This window comes from Pelodiscus sinensis, chromosome 22 (assembly GCF_049634645.1).
Source record: "Pelodiscus sinensis isolate JC-2024 chromosome 22, ASM4963464v1, whole genome shotgun sequence".
Lineage (NCBI taxonomy): Eukaryota > Metazoa > Chordata > Testudines > Trionychidae > Pelodiscus > Pelodiscus sinensis.
Genome location: NC_134732.1, coordinates 11754753 through 11777833, shown reverse-complemented (window position 1 = coordinate 11777833; position 23081 = coordinate 11754753). Strand labels below are relative to the sequence as shown.

At 44.6% G+C, this 23081-nt stretch overlaps 1 protein-coding gene across 4 annotated transcripts; it reads right to left on the bottom strand.

Moving 5' to 3' along the window:
* Nucleotides 1-22397, bottom strand: TBC1D13 (TBC1 domain family member 13). 4 transcript variants are annotated; one of them, XM_075905149.1, is made up of 12 exons: nucleotides 22253-22397; nucleotides 20711-20784; nucleotides 18374-18414; nucleotides 17816-17877; nucleotides 17356-17455; nucleotides 15239-15321; nucleotides 14892-15051; nucleotides 12191-12401; nucleotides 10943-11106; nucleotides 7892-8052; nucleotides 7457-7514; nucleotides 1-5695 (listed from the first exon to the last, which is right to left on the bottom strand). In XM_075905149.1, the coding sequence occupies exons 1-12, from the start codon at nucleotides 22273-22275 to the stop codon at nucleotides 5630-5632; spliced, it is 1203 nt and encodes a 400-aa protein (XP_075761264.1). In that variant the 5' UTR covers nucleotides 22276-22397; the 3' UTR covers nucleotides 1-5629. The 4 variants fall into 4 exon arrangements, with proteins under 4 accessions (XP_075761264.1, XP_075761266.1, XP_075761265.1 ...); XM_075905151.1 differs by lacking the exon at nucleotides 18374-18414 and having other exon boundaries at nucleotides 22253-22388; XM_075905150.1 differs by lacking the exon at nucleotides 18374-18414 and having other exon boundaries at nucleotides 22215-22290.
* Nucleotides 22398-23081: the final 684 nt, after the last annotated feature.

Here is a 23081-nt window from a genome sequence, read left to right as displayed (position 1 = left end):
TTGCAAACAAAAATATTTATTATAACAAATCAACAGAACAGCATTCATTAAAAAATTGCAGACATTACAGATTATAGCTCATGGAAGAAATTATAGAAATAAAAAGCAAAGGTAATAAACCAATTGACAGTAAGACAAGCTTTGTGAGGGAAAGGAGACATCTCCCAGCCCCTCTGCATGTCATTGTGGATCAGAGATCTTTACTTCTTTTCTTCAGGTTAAAGGAAACAGCATGTTCCTTCCACTGGATTTGTAGCAACTGTCCTGGTGTGGGGAGGGTGGGCTTGTACAGTGTTGCTTAAATCTGTAGTGCAAAGTCAGTGACTCTCAACAGTTAATATGGTCCAAGCAGGCCTTCCTATCAGGAACATTGTGCAGCCTCAGAAATATTGTCAAGCAACAGCTTTGTCTACAAATGCTTGTTCAATTTTACTTATAGGAAGCCACACTGGCACAGACACAGCCAGGTCCCTACTAAACATAGTCCCTGTAGATAATGAGAGAATACACCTTGGGCCTTGTGAATTCAAGTTTGGACCACCTCCTTTAACACACCACCCATACTCCCTATCCCACCAGAAACCAGAGTACTATAAAAATAGAGGAAGGCTCAAAATAATAAGCCAAATAATCTTGCTTAGAAAAAGAATAAGGCAGTGGTAGTGGATAGATTTAGCTTATAAATGTAGAACCCTATGCTACCAACAGACTCCCAGGATACAACAGAGTGAGATTAGTTCTACTGATGTTCAACTGACATACTGCTTCCTTCAGTTATTATGGCAGAAGGCATTCAGAAACACTGTAATAAACCATATACAGCAGCTTTAACTGTGAGCACAATGGGGGAGTCTCATTGTTATTGGATAGCAGATATCAAAACAAAGTCCTCTGTTTAGCAGAAGGGAGCTTCATCAAAATCAATAGTGTTTAACAACACTTTAAATATGTGGTAAAAGCATGACATACAGAAGTGTTCTCCATACTGAAAAGGGGTTGTAGAACTTGTATAAATCAGATTTGCCCTTTTGCAAAAGGGCATTTTAGAAAAAAATTCTGAATGGCTAAAACATACAAAAAACCACTAATGCTCATTTAAAAGTAACAAGAGCCCTTATATGCATACTTCATTGTGCTTCCTACAGCAGCTCCTAAGTTTCACTCCATCCAGCTGTAAGTAATTCAAGAATGGACAACAGAACTCCAGTCCAAAGCTAACCTAGACAGCACTTGCCCTGAAAAAAAAATCAGTTCTACCTTTCCCTGACTTAAGTGAACAACCTCAGGATTACATTCTGCTATCCCAATTCCCTCTCTCAGCAAAGGCTACAAGATTTCATGGGGAAAGGGGAGTGGCACATGCACAAGATGCTGGCCTTTTCCCTTATGTTCAATTCATCCCTCAATTCAGCTTAGTTTCCAGACCCACTCCCCCATGCAAGAGGAAAAGCTTCCAATGAAGTTGTAATGCCCCTGCTCTGGAGACATTATTTGTATTACACAGTGAGCAGCTAATGAATTCAAGGCTTAAGGTATTTAAATCTTCTCCTGTGTATTTGGATCCCTCCCCCACAAGCACTGAAAGAAAGAGCAGCTATGCACTGAAATTCTCAAAGCTGCTCCAGTCACAGAGAAAGCTTTGGAGTCACAAATCCCACCTATGATTTCTCCAATCCTGCAGGTTTGTGGCAGCCACTATATGTACAAAGACAACAGACAATGGGCTAGTTAATGCTGTTCAGCTTTAAAATTATTTGAGGAATGGGAGTCAGGGTAACTAGTCAGAAGGGCTGACAGTAAGTTCCCAGTTGTTAAGTTTTCTCCAAACAAACAGTGTTTGTCTGCCCCATTAAAGTGAAACACAAGCCCCACGCTACAATAAGAGTCAGCTGTATATATAATCTTAAAGTATCAGAAAAAAGGCACAAGCCTTTTCAACAGCTTCTGTCCCTTCAAATATCAACACAGCAAACCCTCCATTGCTCAAAGTTAAGTGTTAAAAAAAAGTAAGGGACCCAAGTTACTAATGAAAAGAGGTCTTTTCAAGTAGGAAACAGAGCCTCACAAATTGTATCAGTGCAACAAGTTCTCTAGTCTTGACTTTGGGAACTATGAAGGGAACTCCCTTCAAGTTTTCTACGCTGTTATACCTTTTATTTCACTGTCATCTAGAGAACCTCTCCTTTGTTTACAGATGTTCAGCTTCAACTCGCTAAACCATCATAAATAAAACGTTCAGGCCATATGTTGTTCAAACAGGAGGAGACCCTAAAAATGGAGTTTAATCAAAGCCTGCAGCAAAAACTAAGGATTCTGGACTAAGCCACATCCTTGAAGACATCTAAGGTGTGTGTCTGCCATTTGTTTTCCACTGGGGAGTCATTTGTAAGGATCTCCGTTCTCATCCTCAATTACTTTCACCACCACAATCTGGAGATTTCCCACTAGAATACGTTTTATTCCTTACGATAAGCACAATTTATGTGGGAACTCTACAACACCATCCTAAATAGTGCATCCCAGCTAGCTAGGAGGATGAAGACAGGAAGCAAGACCCAAAATCAAGCATCTTTTATACAGCAATGGAGATGGCTACACTACTGTATCAGTTCCAGGCCTCTTCACTCACATCTGGGCTGTTATTCCTTAAACGTCTAATCCAACTCCCAAAAGAATCAACAGAAAGACTCCAATGATTTCAGAAAAAGTTGGTTTCGGCCCTAAACCAGTCTACACAGCACATTTCCTCAGTTGTATGATTTTTTGGAGTTACCTTCTTTAAAAAGGACCTGGTCAGGTGACAACTACAGGTTGGAAGATCTAAAATTTTTAGTACATCAGCTCTTCAGTCATACACCTGCTTTCTACATTTCGTTCACAATGAATAAGCAGAGAGGATAACTGAAGTCACTTTCAAGTTTTCAAGCACCAACAAAGTGCTGCAATATTTGAGTTGCAGACACAACAAGGGAATATTTAAATTCAAATAGGAAACTTGATATATTCTCATGGTCTACCATTGTGAAAGGGTTTTTATTTAACACAAGACTTTGTGCATTAAAAAAAAAATCCACCCATAAATATATATTTTATACCTATCTATATGATAATATTACAAATTAATGTATTGTAAAGAAACCTACACAGCATTTTAGAATGTATTAAAGATTTTGGTCTTCTGACTACCACCATTATTCACCCACTATTAAAAGAAGCATGTTACACACCATGACTGTGTCACTACGTTAACATGCCAATAAGTGTGTATATTGATGGAGGATGGGAAGGATTCCTTTTAAGGAAAGTGTGATCCACACAGCCCAGGAATCATGAAACATTTCAAAAGACTGTTTATAAGAGTCAGATAAATAAATAGGGGGTGGGAAATACTTTAAATGGAGGACATCTTGGGCAGTTCTAAGCCAGAACATTTTTGACAAGTTTTTCAGTCAATCCTACAGTCCTTAAGGCAAACCTCAATGATTCTAGTGGGAGTTTTGCTGCCTATGTGCAACCACAGTCATTACAATGACAAAAGGCGACTTAGTATTGGCCTCTCTAGCACAGGAGATGCATCACATGTTCTCTTGAAACAGATGCTGCCCAACACAGACACAGAGATTAAAAAGGCATGGGGAGCAGCCATAGTTGCCTATAAGCGGAGAGCTATGGTATTCTCCCAAATGTCCATTTCTTATGGTAAAGAATCTATCCCATAAGAAGGATTTCTGTAAAATGGGAAGCCATCAACCCGCTTAGTCACTGAGCTAAAAGTTGTTTAAAACTCTCTCCCCACATCCAAGCAGAAAGACTCTGCTGCATCCTCATTACTGGAGCTTTTATTCTGGTTCATAGAAATGAAGCAGCATTGGAGTACGAGTGTAAAATATCAGGCACTATCAGAGCGGCTAACAGCCCCGACACCAACAAAGATAAACTGTCCCTCTAAAAATTCACTAAGCTACACAGAACTTTGATCAGTCTTTAGGAGTTGGAACATAGCGTAAACTTGATATCTGAAGGCTGATAACCTCCCAGTTATGGTACAACTATGGCTATTATACTACCAGTTCTCACCAGCAGCGTGAGCAGACCTTTGAGAAAGCACAAAATTAAGAGAGACATCATAACGCAAAATGCTCGATTTTATAAATACAGAACAGTCACCACATTAGACAGCTATGCAGAGGCAGAATAAAGCACCTAAGGGCAGCATTTGCTTGAGATCTCTTGCAGCAGCTGGAATACTCAGCTGTTCCAGTTTCGTCCACAGTCATCACCCTGACCCGAACCATGGCTGAGGACTTCTAATCATGCCAAAGCTAACTTGCAGACTACATGTTTCCCTAGTATTAATCTCAATCTGTGCAGACTGGGCCTGATCCATTGTATCTAAATGGAGTACATTAATTAATAACCCTCAGGTATTACTGCCCTATTACAAACAGCAGATCTCTCCTTCCTTCAGGAACTGCCAATAGGGAAGTAGACGCCTACTGAATTGTTTCTAACTACAGTAGATCACATCCAAAGATGGGCTTGGTGTTAATCTGATCTGTGAGTTCGAGTCACTTCCCAGAAGAGAGTACCACAGGACGATATGAAAAAAACGTGACTAGAGCTTATTCAAGTTCAGTTACATTTGGAATGTTCTGGGTAATATTACAAAAACTCAGCTTAAGAACAAAACCATCATTATGACTATTAATAAGTCTTTGAAAACAACTGTTTGCAGCACAGGCCTGTTTGCAGTCAGAGATCCTGCCTTTGCATTAGGGTAAAGCATGATTTATAGCAGTGGCACTAAACAACCAGTCTCAACAGGGAACCTGCTCTAAGGCTGTAAGTACCATAAAGCTCATTTGAATTACACTGATTAAAACCACACAGTTCTAGCTTCTAAGACAGGTCAGCATCAAGGAGACAACTCTTTGATAAAGTAATCCTGGGGAAGACTCTACTGGAGAACAATCTCACGGTACAAAGCAGCCAGCAGTAATAGCATTCTCTTGCTTGAGCTTTTTAAAGTCTCTTTCCCATGAAACACTCTCTTGTTTTGAATCCTCACCTGCCACTCACCAGGAGGAAATGGGACCTTTTGTGTGCACCCAAAAGAGATGGTAAGGCGTGGGCATAAAAGGAACAAAATTCAGCAGTTACTCAAACCAGCACGATGCATGATGTCAGAGACACACGCATTTACACTGAGACATTCTTCTTTCTGTACTCACCAAAATCCCACTGGTCCCAGCCCCTAACACAGAAGTTTCTGTGCGTATGCACATTTCCATAGTGCTATGATGACAAGAGTTCATTTCATAAGACTTTGAGGGATATGTAGCTAAACAATTTCCATCCCCCCAAACTTAAAGTCATTAAAAAAATACGAAGTACTGCACAAGGCAGTGTGGAGTTGTTTGAGATTAGGAAAATCTGGAGTGCAGAACATGACTAGCTGGGGAATAGGCAGTCGTTCACCTAATAGAGTAGAAGGAAGTCTTCAAGGCCAATTGCTGGGACACAAAACCAAACATCCAGCAGAGACTGTAGAAGCTCTGACGATGCACTGCATGTAGGAGGCTGTCTCCTAGGATACATTACCGCACAGTTTCTCTCACAGGCCTATGGACTATTTGGAGTCCTGAAGCTCCTTTGCTTTCTTCAGAATCAAGTGAACATCAGAGATGGGATAATCCTGCATTAAAAAAGGAAATGGATTATTTTCTTAATGTTCATTGTCCCTATTCTTCCTTTTATCAGGGGCAGAGGCTCTGCAAGCATCATTAGTTAGCCCAGTGAATGCCCTGGTGTTTATAGTTAGAGTCACTACAAAAATAATTTCCTTCTATGTTTTATTACTCAGTCTTGTACATCCTACAACATTAGATTATTCTGGTAGTCCCGAGCATGGGGTTAAGTTGGCTTTACACAATGAATAGCTGCATAATGGAAGTCTTTATTGAGGATGCCAGGATCCAAAATAAAATTTTATTGTATGGAATAAATACAGTTCTCTTAATCGGGACCCTGCCAATACATGGCTTGTCATTCTTTTTTGAGGGACTCCCAATTAAGAGATGACATTTTAATAGCAATGCTGCTTTCAGAGCAGTTGACAGGCCCAGACATGTTACCAGACTGACTCAGGAGTTAAGAGAAGGAATTCTCTATTCTGGGGCAGGGACTAAGCTTACTTCTAGTAGCAAAATGTCCAGCATTTATAACTGGAGTTGAAAGAGCAAATTAACAGCCAGGAACAGGTAGCAATGTAGTCATACAGCCACTTTCTACATGCAAATCAGCTAGGGAGGCAAAGGCTGCCTTTAGAGGAGCAAACAATCAGAAGCAGTAGCAGATAGATTGCAAGAAGCCTGAACACTTTATTAAGAGTTATCAGCCATGAGTGGATTCACTGGATTTTCCAATGAAGGGAAGCACACAGAAGAATTTAATGCTTGATCTTATACCATACCACGAAGTTTTCAAACAAATGGTTTCATTATGATCAGTAGAAGGTTGGTAACTATATTCCAAGAAGGCTACCTCTATTATAGTAGTCACCAACCAGTAGACCTGGATCTATTGGTAGATCTTGGAGCCTCTGACAGGTGATCCTGACTAGTTTGGCCAAGAGGCTATCAAGAGCCTGCACTTCAGCTGCCCCTTCTCTCTCTCCCTCCCCCCTCCACTGCTGCATACTTCCTGCCCTTTGCCTTGGATTTGCTCCTCCCCCGGGAGGCTTTTGCTTTCTGGGCAGGGCAGGGCAGAGCAGGGAAAGGAAGGATGCTGATGTCAGGGTGCCTCTTTTCCTACCTTGTATCCTTTCTCTACAGAGCAGAAGGGGGCACAACAGGATCTAGGATGGAGTTTGCTGGCTGCTTTAGGGAGTGGTTCAGGGCCAGGGCAGGGGTGAGCCTCAGCCTGCCTTAGCCCCACTCTACCACCAACCAGGAGCCACCAGCAGTGCCCAGCTGGGGCCCACATCCCAAATTTCTACCCCAATCATGAACCCCCTCCTTCACCCCAAGCTTTTGTCCTAGTCCTGAGCACCCTTGCATCCAAATGCTGTCCCAAGAGCCTGCACCTAGAACCCTCCTACATCCCAAAGGCCTGCCCCAAAAGCAGCTCAGAGCCCCTCCTCCCCCACACACACTCCAGATCCTTTAATCCAAGACCAGAGCCTGCACCTCAACCCTCTGCCCCAGCCTGATGAAAGTGAGTGAGAATGGGCAAGAGAGGGAGGATGGAGTGAGCGGGGCAGGGCCTTGGATAAAGGGCAGGAAGGAGGTGGGGCAGGGGTATTTATATTTGAGGTAGATCTTGGATTGCACTTAAATTCAAAAGTGATCTCACGCTTAAAAAGGCTGGAGACCACTGGTCTATTGTATTCAAGTATTGTACAAGAGAAAAAAAAAATCTCACCTCCTCCCCATTCCGGATGTATTTTAGCACTTACCTGTAGCAGCCTCATATTCAGAGTGAAGTCCCCTTCCAGCAATTGATCCCGGATTAGTCTGTAAAAGAGGATACATTAATCCAAGTACTTATTGCCTCTTTAGTACCTTGTCCAAAAAACATCCCAAAAGTCAGCCATTAAGATCTGAGGGGCTCACCACATGCCTTCTACCCTTCCTAAAGGGTTTCTTTTGCCATTGTGGAAAAAAATGGCTCTCCCCTTTTACTAGAGCCCCCTTCTCATGTCTCTTGCATGCTAGAGAGGCCTCTATATCTGTGGATTCAAGCAGGGAGAGAGAGAGATGGAAGAGCACACAGCCCATATTTATATTTCCGCCCAGCGTGGGGAAGACTCAGCTTTAGGAGACAAAATTTCAATTGTGGGACTAAGGAGAGCACGCTCGAGTCAGTATCCTCAGTGTCTTCCAGCACTCACGTCAGCATGGCGCAACAGACAAGCAGCAGAAAATCAAAGCGGTTGTCATCTGCGAAGAGCGAGTCCCAGATACGGATGACGTCTGGCAACAGGAACTCTTGGGACAGCAGCAGCGTCAGCCAGCGGAAGGCAAAGAACTGGGGCTTGATGTTTTGCTCTTGCTTTTGGATAGACATAAGAGAATCAGTAATTAATTGCTTGTAATGATCTTGATAAGAGAGGCAGGCGTTCACTGCCTCCCTGGTGTCTCGCAGTAATCTGATTATAGGCCAACATCCTTCAATGCAATATGGAGAAATCTACCAGTATTTTACGGTTACTCATCTGTCATGTTACTGAATTTGAGGGAAGCGGCCAGATCACTGCTGCACCCATAGGTGGGGGTGTTGACCCCAGAAATGGTATAATAGGGGGCCATGTGGGGTGTTGAATAGAAGCTTACTGTCTGCTAATCCTATGTACGCTAGTCATGTGATTGTATAATGTGTGTGTGTGTGTGTGTGTGTGTGTGTGTGTGTGTGTGTGTGTGTAGATACTGAATATTTCTCTGCATGTGGTTGAGCAGTGGGCAGAGCCAGGCCAATGGACATGCTAATCAGCGAGACCCTCTGGGACAGTGGCACTCAATGGGCCAAGGACACACCTCAAGAATGAGTGGTGACTCATACCTAAGAGCTACCAGCAGGGAACACAGGAATAAGCCGTGGGCCAGGTGACCTGCTGTAGCCAAGAAGAGACCAGGAAGGAGGGATAAATAGGCCACGTGGGGGACTCCATCTTAGTCTTCAGCTCAGCACTTCATCCCAGAGGCAGCAATGCAGGGATCAAAGAGCCAGAAAGAACTGTGGACCTATCCTGATCCTAGGATGCGCAACAAGGACTTTTAAACCAGCAGCTGTAACATCTCTGCTAGAGCCTGAATCGAGAACTGGGAGATTTGATGCATGTAATGTACTATCCTTTAACAACCTTACTCTCATGCTTTTCTTTATTGTAATAATAAACCTTTAGTTGTTAGATGTTAAAGGATTGGCCCAGCGTGATTTGTAGGTAAGGTCCAAAGGTTAAATTGACCAGGGATCTGTGGCTGGTTTCTTGGAACCAGACAGAACTTGTTTGGGGTAGGTGGGATTGGGTTCTAAAACCCTCCACCTGTGTATGAGGCCCGGGGCCATCTGGGACACGGATATTGCTGGGGAGCCGGAGGGGTTTTGCTCGGGAGGCTTCAGGCAGGCAGCTGAAGCGCTCTGTGGGACTGGTTTGTGGCCTGTTTGGAGAGGTCACCAGTCTGGGGACTGTAAGGAGCCCCTATGTTGAGCAATTCGCCCTGAGCGGACGCCCTCAGCTGTGCCCAGACACGGCCCGGTCCGTCACATCATCTCTGCTTCAAAGTCTCGTTAGCCTAATGCTATGAGATACTATGCCATGTTTCCTTTCAAAGTCTCGCCATAAAGCCACTCCCCCAAATTACTGTGCTCTGAAACACAGCCTCCATACAATAGACATCTTCAGTGTCTATTGTTCAGATAGAATCATGCCCACATTTCTAATTCATGGAACAGTTACTTTAATAAATTCCAGGCATTTAAGCTAAATCAATTTAGTTTCTCCTTAAGAAAAGCCATATAAGAGCTCACTAAAAGCCATAGGTTTCCCCCAAGCATTTAGCCCAGCAGTACTTTCTCTCCTTTCAATTACTCTAAAAATCTCCTAGTGATTGGAAGGCTATTAGAAGGTTATCATAAAAAGCAGACCAGAGTTCTCCAGACAGTTCACACAAGCAGTCAACAGACTGAACTCAAAGGTTGTCATCTGCAGCTATGCTGTTTTCTACTGTGGTCCACATATATCACAAATTAAGCAATACTAGGTCAGTTCAGTATTCAGAAGGGTAGAGCCCTGCTTGGATACAAAATTTGGATCCACATCCATCTGTGAACTGTAAACATAGTCCACAAATATCCAAATATTTCCAGTGCTCTACAGATGGGAGATGTATAAAGAACATCTACAGTGGGTCTACTACAGAAAGTTGTGCTGGTGACTCATAAATGACACACTTCCCCTGAACCAGCATTAAGCCAGTATACCAACATGACAAGAATGACAGCGCTGACAAGACAGGTACACACACTTGAAGTCATGTTCAGATCTCATTTTTTACACATACGCGCGCACACATGAAAAAGCCATACACTCACCAGATTCCTACTCTTATAACTACAGTCTGCCTCCCATAAGTTCTCCTTTCAGTTTCATTTAGAAACAACATTCTACACTTTCCATCCTAAACTTGTGTTGCATTGTTGTATGGGGAGACAAATGCTGCATTCCATAACACCTGCAACAACCTCTACCCACCTCACAGGACTGTAAGGAGGAGTTTGCAGAGTGTATGGAGATCCTTAGAGGAAGGGTGCTACAGGAAGGTAACACTATCAAACATACAGAATGGTATTACTATTACCAGTGCTTGATTATCACTGGCCTGCCATAATTTTCAGTGTAATTTATTAAACGAATGCTATTGGGACATATGAAGATAATGGAAACAACATACAGGTACTTGTTCCCTCTGAAAAAATACTGTAATTCTGTGTTTTAAAGGAATTTGGAAGAGCACATGGTGTTTGGCCAGAGGGTCAGGAGAGCTTGTGTTCAACCACTCTGAGTTAAGCCATTGACTCTGAGTTAAGGCAAACCACCTTTCTGCCACAGTTAGTATCTTTAGAGTAAATAAGTTATATATCTCCGCCTCTAAAAAGGGAAACAAGTATTTTCTACATCAATATAACCTGGGCTAGATGCTCAATATGGCAAGAGCAGTTTGTCCTATAGATATTCCACCTTGCATCACTCTCAAGACAACCTATTCTGGGGACAAAAGCTCTTTAGTTATATCAAACCACTTCTAAGCAGACAAGACTGTACTACCTAGGCACTATTACAAATTGAGACAGAGAGCAAATTCTATCTAGAAATGGGACAAATATCCACGACCCATCTTATTCCTCATCCAACCAAGGGCAAGGTAAGTGTCTGACTTCTCACCAGTTTCAAGTACAGCTCTACATCTTTCTCCTTCAGGGTGGAGTAAACCTTCTCCATCTTGTAGGTGATGCCACACTGAGAATCATCAAGGCTCTTAATGAAGTTGTCTCGGATCTCAGCCATTAGGTTGGTGAAGCAGAAAAATGTATCTGCTTCTGCATGTTCTGAAAGACACATGGGAGCGATATAACAGAAGTGCAGAAGGAAGCTGTTGCAACCGTAGTAAGCCTCCCCTGCTAGACACTAACCAGGCTGTGGTACTGGACTTAAATCATGGGGCTACGTCTACACTGCAGGCTTCTTGCACAAGAACTGTTTTGCTCAAGTGTTCTGGCAGCGTGGACACTCTTGCGCAAGAAAGCTCTGATGGCCATTTTAGACATAGGGGTTTCTTGCGCTAGAAACCCCTGTTGCCAGTCCACACTGCCTTCTCATGCAAGAGCTCTTGCACAAGAGGGCTTATTCCTCGTGGAATAAGCCTCTGTTCCAACACTTTACTGTAAGTTTACTTGTGCAAGAATGCGCGTGCAGTGTAGACTCTCTGCAAGTTTTTGCGCAAGAACAGATGTTCTTGCGCGCGAAGCCTGCAGTGTAGACGTAGCCTGGTGTTCTTGGCTTGTGGGGACTGATCAAGTTTAGGCACTGTTGCTGGATCTCCATGCACATAATCCAGTATAAACCTCTGACATCTGATACTGCTCTTAGCAGCAGGGACCATGCAGTCCAATTGCTTCCATCCTCTCCCAAGCTTTCCAGTTCCTTTTGTCACATGACCTTCCTGATCAGCCCCTGCATGCTCCCCTCCCCCAGCTGATCTATGCCTTGATTACTACTCAGTGGAAAAACTGGTTTCTTGCAGCTCAACCAGTCCCTATAGCACCAACTCACTGTATGGACCTAGTAAGAGTTAACAAGCCTGCATGTTCCTTTAACAGTTCTCTAGGTATGGTCTGTGAAAGGCCGGACAGTCCCTGCTAGCAGATTCTCTACACATGGAGCATAACGACGCAAGAGTTCATGAAGTCAGAATTCATAAGTTTTCGACAGATGGATTTCTCATGATCTCACAGAAATGCATCTCAGAGGATTTCTGTGCTTCTTTCCAAGCACACACTCAGAACTGCCCGCTTTCATCGAGGTCTAGTATGGAGAAAGCCTGAGAGCCTCCTCCATAGCTGCCCTTCTAACTCTTCCCTGAAACAACTGTTGCCAGGAGTGGTGTTAAGTCACTCAAGTCTAACTGCTTACCTTTCCAGTCACTGTTGGAATCTGTAGCAAAGGTATAGTAAAGAGGGCCCACTATTTCATTCATCCCCTGAACATATGCTATCCCTGGATTCAGCTTGGCATAGATGAACAGGATTCGTTCTACCACTTCCCAGTGAGCTTCGCAGCCATTTGGCAGAACTTCATACTCACTTAGTGAATTTGGAACAGATGTTTTAAGAGGGGAACTCACCTGAAAAATAGATAAATACAAGAAAAATTATTCGGGGCACCCACTTTGTACAGGCAATCAGTTTTCCAAGGAGCAGCCAGGCATTTAACTTTAGGCACTCGGCACCCCCAAATAACCATTAATCAACAGAAAATGCCCTTTCCAGGCTGTAATTAATGCTTAAACCCAGATGGTAACCCAGTCAATTGTAAGACTTACTGTCATAAAATACAAAGGAAGCCAGCCTGACAAGTCTTTTTGCAAAAACAAATGAGCTAATCCAGCAGCAGACAGCTACCCTGGATCAAAACACAAACTCAGTATCCATTGAGGGAGGACCTGCTACATTAGAGAGGCAGGAAGAGAAGTGATCGGTCACATTCATCAGTTACTAGTGCCGTTGTATCTGTTCTAGAATGACATTGGGAAGTACAGCACCCACATAGGAAAGCAGCACAAGGCAGATACAAGTCTGGGTGACAGGGCAACAAAGTGGCAGATGTTATTTAATGCTGGTAAGTGCAAAGTAATTACTTTTTCCAAATGTATATAAGTCCACCTGTATGTATACAATAATGGATTCTTAGTTAGCTGTGTCTATCCAAGAAAGGCCTTGGAGTTATTGTGGATAGTCCTCTGAAAACTTCCTCCTCAACAGCATTCAAAAAAGCTAACAGGAACTATTAGGAAAAAGACAGACACACAAAATATCATAATGACACTACAGAGCCATTGTTTGCCTACCCTTGAATACTGTCTCCAGTTCTGATTATGGATGTCAGTGTGTAGTCCATTACACGATTCACCAATAAGCCTGGGCTATCTAAGGCAGCAGGTGGTGGGGAGGCTACTGCAAAGCAGCCTCTGTCCGCAGGGGGTCTGAGCGTCCTGTGGACAGAGGCTGCTCTGCCTCCCACAGAGCAGCCTCCGTCCACCGCAAACGTGGGCCAGTAGGGTGGCAGAGGGCTCGGGCCAGTAGGGTGGCAGGGGACTCCTCGGGAGGGGGGCTGGGAGCTCACTGGCTGCTGGCACTGCCCTCAGGGACTACTGAATAGTCAGATAACTGATAAGATTTCATGCCATTACACAACTATTCTATTACACTATAGCTTAACATCCCTAGTTCTGATTGCCCATCTCAAGATCTATAAAATCATGAATGGTGTGGAAAAAAAGTGAATAGAGAAGTGTTATTTACCATTCTCCACGACACAAAACCAGGGGTCATCCAATTAAATTAGCAAGCAGCAGGTTTAAATACAAACAAGCAGTATTTTTTCCACACAACTAACCCTGGATGTTGTACTGGCCAAAAGTATAACTGAGCTCAAAAAAGAATCAAATAAGTTAATGAAGGCAAATAGACACTGACGGATCTAGCCAAGAGAGACAGGGATGGAATTTCATGCCCAGAGTGACCCTAAATCTTTCACTACTAGAAACTAGGACTGGAAATGAGGGGTGGATCACTCCATCATTACCCTGTTCTGTACATTCCCTCAATTTCTGGGATGGGCCACTGTCAGACAGGATACTGGGCAGGCTGGACCATGGTCTGGCTTAGTATAGCAGCTCTTATGTTTATACAAGTGATGTTTGCAGTGAAGAGAATAAGGAAGATAAATGGTAGCTGACTCCAGTGCTGTCTCGAGTATAAATCTGATCAGCTTGTTACATCTCAGGCTCTAGGAGACTAGATCAGTTTGTCCCCTGTTGTAAACCCTCTTGGTCCTCTACAGCACATCCAGGGGTACACACATATCAGCAGCAATAAGAACTGTGAACACATCCATTGTAGCTCAGTAAATTCAGGAGAAAAGATTCTGTCCCAACAAAAGACAGAATTAAAAACGATTCAAAAGAAAGCAGAACAAAGACCTTCAAGTCCTTTTGTGCTGTCAAACATGCCAAACAGCACAGTATGGAATAAACAATGTAATCAATAATTAGAGAAATAGAATCTATTGGGGGAGCAGGAAATTTCAGGAGCTCAACACAGAGAAAGGAGAATTCCTTTCCATCCAGAGAGCTGTTCAAGTTCTCCACATCTCAGTGACACCCTTCCTTGCCTGGAAGCGTATACATGTGTACTCTTACTTGTGAGCAGATATGGGGAACTCTTAGAGAGTCATCTTTGTGTTTGTGATGTTTGTTGACAGGATTAGCTTCACTAGTGACTGTGAGCAACTTGTCCACAAATCAGGCTGATTTTAGCCTCTCTGCAGGTAGGAAATGAGAGAGGCTTGATGCTCTAGAACTTTATAAAAAAACTGTTCTCCAGTAAGCCCATCCTCCTGGAGAAAGGGGGAGAAGCATCACCCTCTTACAGGCATACAAGAATCTACACCATACATGGAGGTGGAAGAAGGAATAACTGCAGAGTATCTTTAACAAGTCAGCCTGGTAACCATTTTGGCAAGTGTACCACAGAAGTGCACAAACTTTCTTCCACCTATCACATGCTCATCCCCCATCCCAGAAGCACAGGGAAAGTGCCATGATAGATCTTACATTTGTGACTCCACTCCGATTTCGTGCCACTGTCTGTGATTTGAGCGTTGTCTGTTCTACCCGCTTGCGGAGTGTCTCAAACTCATTCTGAGGGTCCAGGATTAGCAAGCAGGGGTAGTCAGTTGGGCGCTGGAAAAATGCCATATCAGGGTATAGCCTCCTGGGTTGTAAAAAGATGGAAACCAAATTAAAAGGGGTTGTTAGAAGCAGAGGGGTGCCACATGAAACAGAACAGGCCTGATAACATTAAAAATTTGGTCTTCCTGATGTGGCAGGTATGTGTAAAGTACTTGGGAAAACTGCACTGCTATTCTTCCTCCCTAGAGAGCCCAGCTATCTACACACACCTGACATCCTTGTCTATTTGCAGCAACACTTCGTTGTCCTTGAAGTACGTGTTCCATCGGCTGTCTGGATTCGGATTGAGCGGCTGCACAAAGAGACATCACACAAAACATGGTAAGTTCACATTTTATTTACAAGCAAGCCTGTCCCTGCTGAAATCTGAGAAGAGGTTTTTTGGCTCTGTCCACATGGATCAGAAAAATTCTGCTACTGCCTTTCCAGTGAGAGCCACCTTTAAAGCCAGATTTGCTAGACAGATGAGGATGTTTTCTCTGGATGGCTACTTTTAATCAGTGCACAGCAATATGAGCAGACACTCTCAAATCCATTCTCATCTTTCTTGGTGTACTCACTGCTGCAGTCAGGATTCACTAACCTGTGTCAACAGGAGTTCAGGTTATAGCTCCAACCAGTGCAAGGGTGATTTTCCATACTAAACGCTGTTAGAGGTACAGTCACTGTATATGTGTACAGCAGAATTAACACAATGGTACCTGTGTAATGATTATCTGAACTCTGAAAAGCATGATGAAGCATTGCCAGCACGGGTAGATTGATGCAAGTTCACCTAAGACTAGGAAAGTGTGGAATAAACTATAAGCATAGGAAAAAAGAGTTTCGCAACATACACATAAAAGAAGCTCAGATACGGACTTTTCAAAACTGTACTAATGGAAGGTAACAGTCCTCTGAAAGGCCTTAGATTGGCGGGCAGAGGGGAAAGGAGGGAGAAATACCACATGCCAAAAAGCAAACATTCCAAGAACTTCAAAGGTCACAGTAACATGCCAGGCACTGTATGAATTCTTCCAAAGATCAAACTGACACAGATGACTGGCCACTAACAGGAGAGGCTGGGTTAGGAGAAGAGGTGGGCAAGCAGTTACACAACCGTGCACTTTTTGACCACTTTAAAACAAAAAACAAACAAAAACAAAAACAAAAAAGAGAGAGATCCTTCTCTGTACTAACACACTTCATAAGAAGCTCTCAAAGAACTATACCTAGAGGGTTATGGGGAAACTGAGGAACAGAGAGGTAAAGTAACCAGAGTCGCACAGGAAATCAGTGGCAAAACTGGGAATAAAAATCTTTTGGATTCCCAATCCCATAGTCTAACTACTTGCCATACTGTTTCTCTTATACTCTGGTTTCAGACTGGTCCATTTTGCATTCTATCCATAGAGAGGATTTCACAAGTTAAAGGGAGTTTCATTTTGCTAGCAGCTCCATGGTATGATCTCCTTCCATTGAGCCTTTATCATATTGATCCTTTGCTCCCATGGATAAGCAGCTCAGAGGATGACAGTGGGAAAAGGAAAAATGAAAGGATAAATATACCCTAGGACAGTATTTTACAGCATTTTTTTTTAGTCTGGAGGTTACTGAGCTAGTTACCCTCATAAGAACTTAGCATTTCACCTCTAAGTTCTCAAAATATTTTATTCTATTAGACCAGCAGAAAGGATCACAATGGATCACCCCATGATTAGAGATGTCAGTGACTAGTCAACTAGCCACTGAGCATTTGCTTAATGGATTAGTCGAGTTGCTACTTGGCTAGTCACTTCCTCCCTGCTGCCTCTGTCAGAGCCGGATCCCCCCCAGCGCTGTCTCTGCAGGGACAGGGGAGGCAGAGGCACAGCAGTAAACAGCGTGAGCGGTGACTGTTTCAGACCTCGCTCACGCTGGTTCTCACTGTGAGTGCTGGTGCTTTTGACATGTACAAGAGCCCTGAGAGGTTCTTGTAAATTTCAAAAGCAGAAACAATGTAGAGAGCATGGGGGGAGCAGGGACTCAAGCAGGACTATCTGCTGCGAACAGGGGCTGCTGGACTCCGTGCCAGCCAGGACCAAGCAGTCCTGGCTCATGCTGATCGCTGCACCTCTGCATTTTAAATGTAGTAAGAGCCTAGTGGCTCTTACTACATTTAAAATGCAGAGCTGAAGCATGGATGACTCTGGAGCTGGCACAAGCCAGGACTGCTTAGTCCAGTCTTGACTTGGCTCCTGGAGCTACCCCACTGTGGCTGTGCAGAGGAGCTTATCGACTAATCATATAGTCAATATAAATTGTATTATAAGAACTCTCTTCTGCACAAAGACCAAACTATACTTACGTGGTCTTCTAAGGTCACATCCTCCCTGGAGACACCGAGGTTGGCTTTGGCTATCCCAGGCTGGATAATCATTTCCTTCAGGAATTGGGAATATAGCTCCCTTAAGAAGAAGAGGAGGAAGTCATGTTAGGGAATTGGAAGATAAAATACACTGAAAGGAAAAGATATTTGTCCTGAACCCATAGAGGTCCCCCCTGCTCAGACAGGGAGAATGTGACCTTTTCTCATAAGAGTTGTTTAACTAAACTATGAAAGGCCATCACATTAACCTCTGAGACAGAATACAGAATTAACTGGGGGGAGAAGACACCATACTTTTTCCTTCCACACAAGTGACAAAATTTTACAGGATCCTTTAGAAATTGGTTTGGTTTTTTTCCCAAGCACTAATGATATCTAAGAAGCTGTGGGGTTCTACTCCACAAGGTTATCAAGGGCTGGAGAACAAAGAGATCATCACCTCTGCTTCTTCAGCAAGGTGCTCCATAAGGCCTTCTCCTCAGGGAGGTAGTTCAAGAGGATCTGGACAGAAGGAATATACACATTACTCCTTGAAGCAGAAGGAATTAATTAGAAGTTCAGTGACTGGATGACTGAAATTAGGATGGGCTCACTGAGGAAGATGGAATCTTCCTGAAGAATGACTAGTACTTTATCAAGTTATGCCATCAGTGTCTGGAGGATACATTTTAACATCACCCTGCAAAAAGGCATAGCAAATTTCTTCCATTTAATTAGCAAATCTAGTTGCTCTACATGCAGCAAAGCTCTACAGAGCCACCCAATGACCTGTCCATAGATCTCCCCCACACAAGTGCATTTGTTATTGCCATTTCAGATTAGCTATAAATAAATGCCCCTGATTGCTTAGCAAGCCAAGAGCTGTTGATTCACATCAGCCACTGCAGTAGCGATGAGCCAATCTATTTTGTTTTTTTAAGTGCACAAAACTTTGCAGAATCAAACAATCCAGTTGGATGACTTCCAGAAGACAAGAAAAGCCCCAAGCAAAACCCACCTTCCAGCAGAGGCAGCGCAGCCCACCATCAAAAGGAATCCCTGTGAAATACATCAGGCAGATTAAATTAAGTTAGTCCCAGCCTTTTTACTGCATTATGCAGCATTTATGCTGATGCCACCAAGCGGACAGGAGGGCAGCATGTTTCAAGTGCTCAAAGAGTTTTTCAAAAACATTGAGAAGCTTTAGGGCATACCAAAAAAAGATAATATAGCAAGTATAAAGTGACTTGCATATCTGGCTCTTTAAAGGGAATACTAGGCTAAGCATAAGGGAAAAGATTATATGGCTCACACACAAAGGAGGGAATGAAATATGTAGATGGTGTCTTGGGTGAAGGAATTAGTGGATATTTTATAGAGAGTGAAGGAAGAAGAGTTTTTTTGTCCCCATTTGAAGGTTTCAGAAACCATACATTGTACAGCTATAATACCTTCTAAAACCAAACAGTTGGTAATTCTTTCAATCACATCTGCTAGCCTTTGATTTATAACATGCTCTGCTTTGTTAAACATTTATGACACTGGCAACTTAGTGGCAGCACACATGACATTTGCTTATTTGACAATAGCTAATCATCTAGTGGAGTTTAACATCTTATGCTTAACTGGAAAGATAGAAGCTCTGAATGAAAGTAAGATAAAGATCTAAGTATTACATTGCACTCATGATTTTGGTATCAAGTGCTTCAGAGTCTATACCTTCTGGAAATGTAAAAAGTTTGTAAAAATGTAACCATGCAACTGCTAAAAATCCTAGTGGTTACATGCTGCTGGGGGCTCTACAGTATAAACTTCTTTATAATGATAGCTGGCTCCAGAGCAGGGGTAGGTATGTGAACAACTAGTCGACTATCTGATACGCAAATGCTTATCGGATAGTTGACAGGCTAGTCAACTAGTCACTTCCCTCTCCACTTGCTGACTATTAGAAAGAGGCAGCGAAGAGGGAGGAAAAAGAGGGGTTCTTCAAAGCGGCAGCACTGCGTGGAGCCCAGGATCAGCTGGGGACTCCCCCACTGACCCCAGGCTCCATGCGGTGCTGCCGCTTTGAAACACCACATGGAGCCTGACGCTGGGCTCTCCATGGCATTTCAAAGCGGCAGCACCACATGGAGCCTGGGGTCAGCAGAAGAGTCCCCACCTGATCCTGGGCTCCATATGGCGCTGCTGCTTTGAAATACTGCAAGGACCCTGACGCCAGGCTCCCCATGGCATTTCAAAGCAGCAATGCCGCATGGAGCCCGGGGTCAGTGGAGGAGTCCACAGCTGACCCCAGGCTCCACGCGCGCTACCGCTGTGAAACGCCATGGGGAGCACAGGGCCAGCGGGGACTGCCCTGCTGGCCCCGTACTCCCCGCAGCACTTTCACCTTTGAAGTGTAGCAACAGCCGTAGGCTGTTGCTACACTTCAAAGGCAGAGGCACCCTACTGACTAATCGAATAGTCTATGCAAATTGCATTGACTATTTGATCAGTCAATTACTCGAAATTTAATATCCCTACTTTAGGGGAGCCAGATACTGCAGAGCCGCAGCAAAGCCTCCCTAGGAGCAGGGCCAACAGAGGTTCCTTGTCCCTGCTCCTGGGGAGGCTTTGCTGCGGGCTCTGCAGTATAACTGGCTCCTAGGGAGCCAGCATGTAACCATAATCAAAACAGTTTAAATGCTTACACTTTTGCATCTCTAATACCTTCAGACTATGGAACTAAAAACCTGTTTAACTAGTTAAACGTAATGTTTAACTAGTTAAACGTAATGTTTAACTGGTTAACTCAGGGGTTCTCAAACTTTGTGATACCGTGATCCCCCTCTAAGTTGCTCACAACCCCCCCCCCCTCCCCGAGGGGGTTGGGACCCACAGTTTGAGAAATGCAGGGTTAACTGATTAAAGGGAAGCAGGCCTCCCCCCGCCCGCCCCGGTCAACTGCAGCCAGGCTGGAGCAGCCTCCTCCTGTGATGCGCTCAGGCCTGCCATGGACAGGGACTGCTCTGGCTGAGGTGGAGTAGCCCCCTGCCCGCAACAGGTAGGGAGCTGCTCCTGACACCACCAGTTAACCAGAATCAGTAAGCATCACCCGAATCAGTAAGCATCACCCATTAAGTGTCTCAGTTGTCTTCCTGTTTAACATAGCTGCAAGGCCTAGAGACTATTGACCCCATCACTCAATTTTCCATCCTAAACTGAGTATCTACAACTAGCTGAATTTTATGAGGGAAAAATAGGGGCAACACCCTACCAAACTGTCCTACCACACTGTCAACATCGCTCTTGATCAGGCATTCTTGCAGTAGAAGCTTTGTGGCTGCCTGTGCAAAGTTTTGTAAAAGTCACTTACCACTGAAGCACAGTTCACGGAGTTTGTGCAGAATAATCTTGGGTTCCCCAAGGACATCCTGAAATTCTGCAATCCTACAAAAAACAAACAAACAAAAAACAGTGACCATATGCACAAATTATATGCTAATCTCAGGGTGAATCAGGTGATTACATGAAGGTAGCAGATTTATATGGCAGCTTTTGTTCCTGAAAAGATCACAGCACAAATATCTCTGTCAACCAGGAATCAAAGCTCTGGCCACAATGAACCCATTGGCTGTTACAGCTAGACATAACAGATATACACTGAGGTCTTACCTAGAGACTCAGAATAGGAATAACTGTTAAAAATCTGTATTGTTCTCAAGTTTAGACTCACAAGGTCTCTCACATAATCTCATGTTTAGCTCATAATCAAGATTAGTTATTTCAAGGGCACTTACACCCCATAACATACATTGTAAGTAGTTACAAAAATATGTTTTTCTTTTCTTCTGATAAAGATTTTTTATCACAGCTGCTTTTCAGTTGCAAGTACAATACATGAGGCAGATTGCAAAAGCAAACAGCATTATGAACTAGCGCACACTTTACACTCTCCCTAGGTACTGAAGCATCCTATCCCAACATTCATGCTAAAAGGCTGGACTACTCCAGCTTTAGGGAATCTTTAAAGAATCCTCAACCCCCCCTAGACTTCTAAGTGCTAGACTTCTAAATTGCTGCATTAGTGAAGTTGCACTCAATGGCAAGAAATCCTATAGTTCCATTAAACTCAGAGCCACACATCACAAATGGGCCATAACGCTGTACTCTGGGCTTAGATAGTTTGCCCTATGAAAGAGCATCATTTGTTATGGAGCACCTCAACTTTTCACAGGTCAGCCTGCTCAGTTTCCCACACCCTATCCTGGCAAAACAAACAGGATCACACAGAACATTCTATGTGCGGACAAAGCTTTGGGGCACACACACATCAGTGTTCCCTGTAAGCTGTGTGCTTGTGCCACCACTCAGGAAACACACACATGCCACCCATCTGATTAGCAGAGTGCTTTTCTGCTGGAACTCTGACACAGGGCTCAGCACACACAAAAAATATTCTGCACATTCATGGGGGGAAAAAATCTACACCTGGATGAAAAAGATTAGAGGGAACATTGACAGCCATCCTGATTTTCCCAAAGTGGCCCCTCACTCCATGCACTGAGAATCCCGCCTCACAGCCCACACCCCTCCCTGCACCCCGCTGGGCCCTGCAGAGGGCAGGCAGAGAGCCCCCTTGGAAATACCGGGGGGCAGGGGACTCTTACCCAGAACAGCCTGCCCCTCCCCCGCACCAGAGCACACCTGCCCCAGGGCTCAGTGATGGGGGCACCCTCTCCACTAGGAGGATGAGCTGGGGCACCCCCTCACTCCGGAGGGAGCGTCCAAGGCAAGGGGGGGGGATGCCCCTCGCTAAGGGAGGGGGCCACGTTCAGGGCCAGACCCCCCCGCGCGTTCCCCCAGCCCAGCGGCCCTACCCGGGGACGGGGGGAAAGGTGGACCCGGGCCCCCCCACCTGCTCTTGTGCAGACTCAACATGGTCACTTCCCGGTCCCCCCCGCCGGCGCGCGCCGAATAAAACGCTCCGGCTGGAAACCCGGCCCCAGGCGGCGAGAGGAACGGCAGGGGGCGGGGCCCGGCGGAAATAGCTGCCCCGGGCCTGGCTGAGCGGCCGCGCCCCGCCCCCGGGAGGAGCTGAGCCGGCCCCGCCTACCAGAGCCAGAGGCGCGCGGCAGCACGTGCCCGTATTGCGGCTGTCCCCAACCTCCCAGCCTGGGGCGAAGCGGAGCGGAGGGTTGGCTGTAGCCCGGCAGCTGGTGTTCACAGCCGCGTGGGACTCCAGCCTGTGTCTGAGCCTCTGTCTCCTGCATTGTTAGCCCCAGCTCCCAGCTTCTGCACCCGGGTCTCAGAGTGCTGGCACAGTGACCTGCATCCACACAGCAAAATGTCAGGGCTTTGAGACAAGTCCTGCCCACCTGCCACCCCACAGGTCCTGAGGCCCACCTGGGCCCGAGTCAGAAAGATTTGTATTTGGAAGGTAGAGGGGTTTGGGCCAAAACTGACTTGGAACTTGGGATTACAATGACATACACACAGGTGACCTGTGTTCTCCATGTAAGGCAAGAATCACTTGAATTACACACTCAGAGGAGTAGCCCTGTTAGTCTGTAACTGGAAAAAATATAAGAACAACCAATGGTCCTGCTAGCACCTTAGAAACTAACAAACAATGTAGATAGTATCATGAACTTTGTGTGGACACAGACCACTTCTTCAGATAGTGGGTTGTGCCCACGAAAGCTCATGATACTATCTACATTGTTAGTTTCTGAGATGCTACAGGA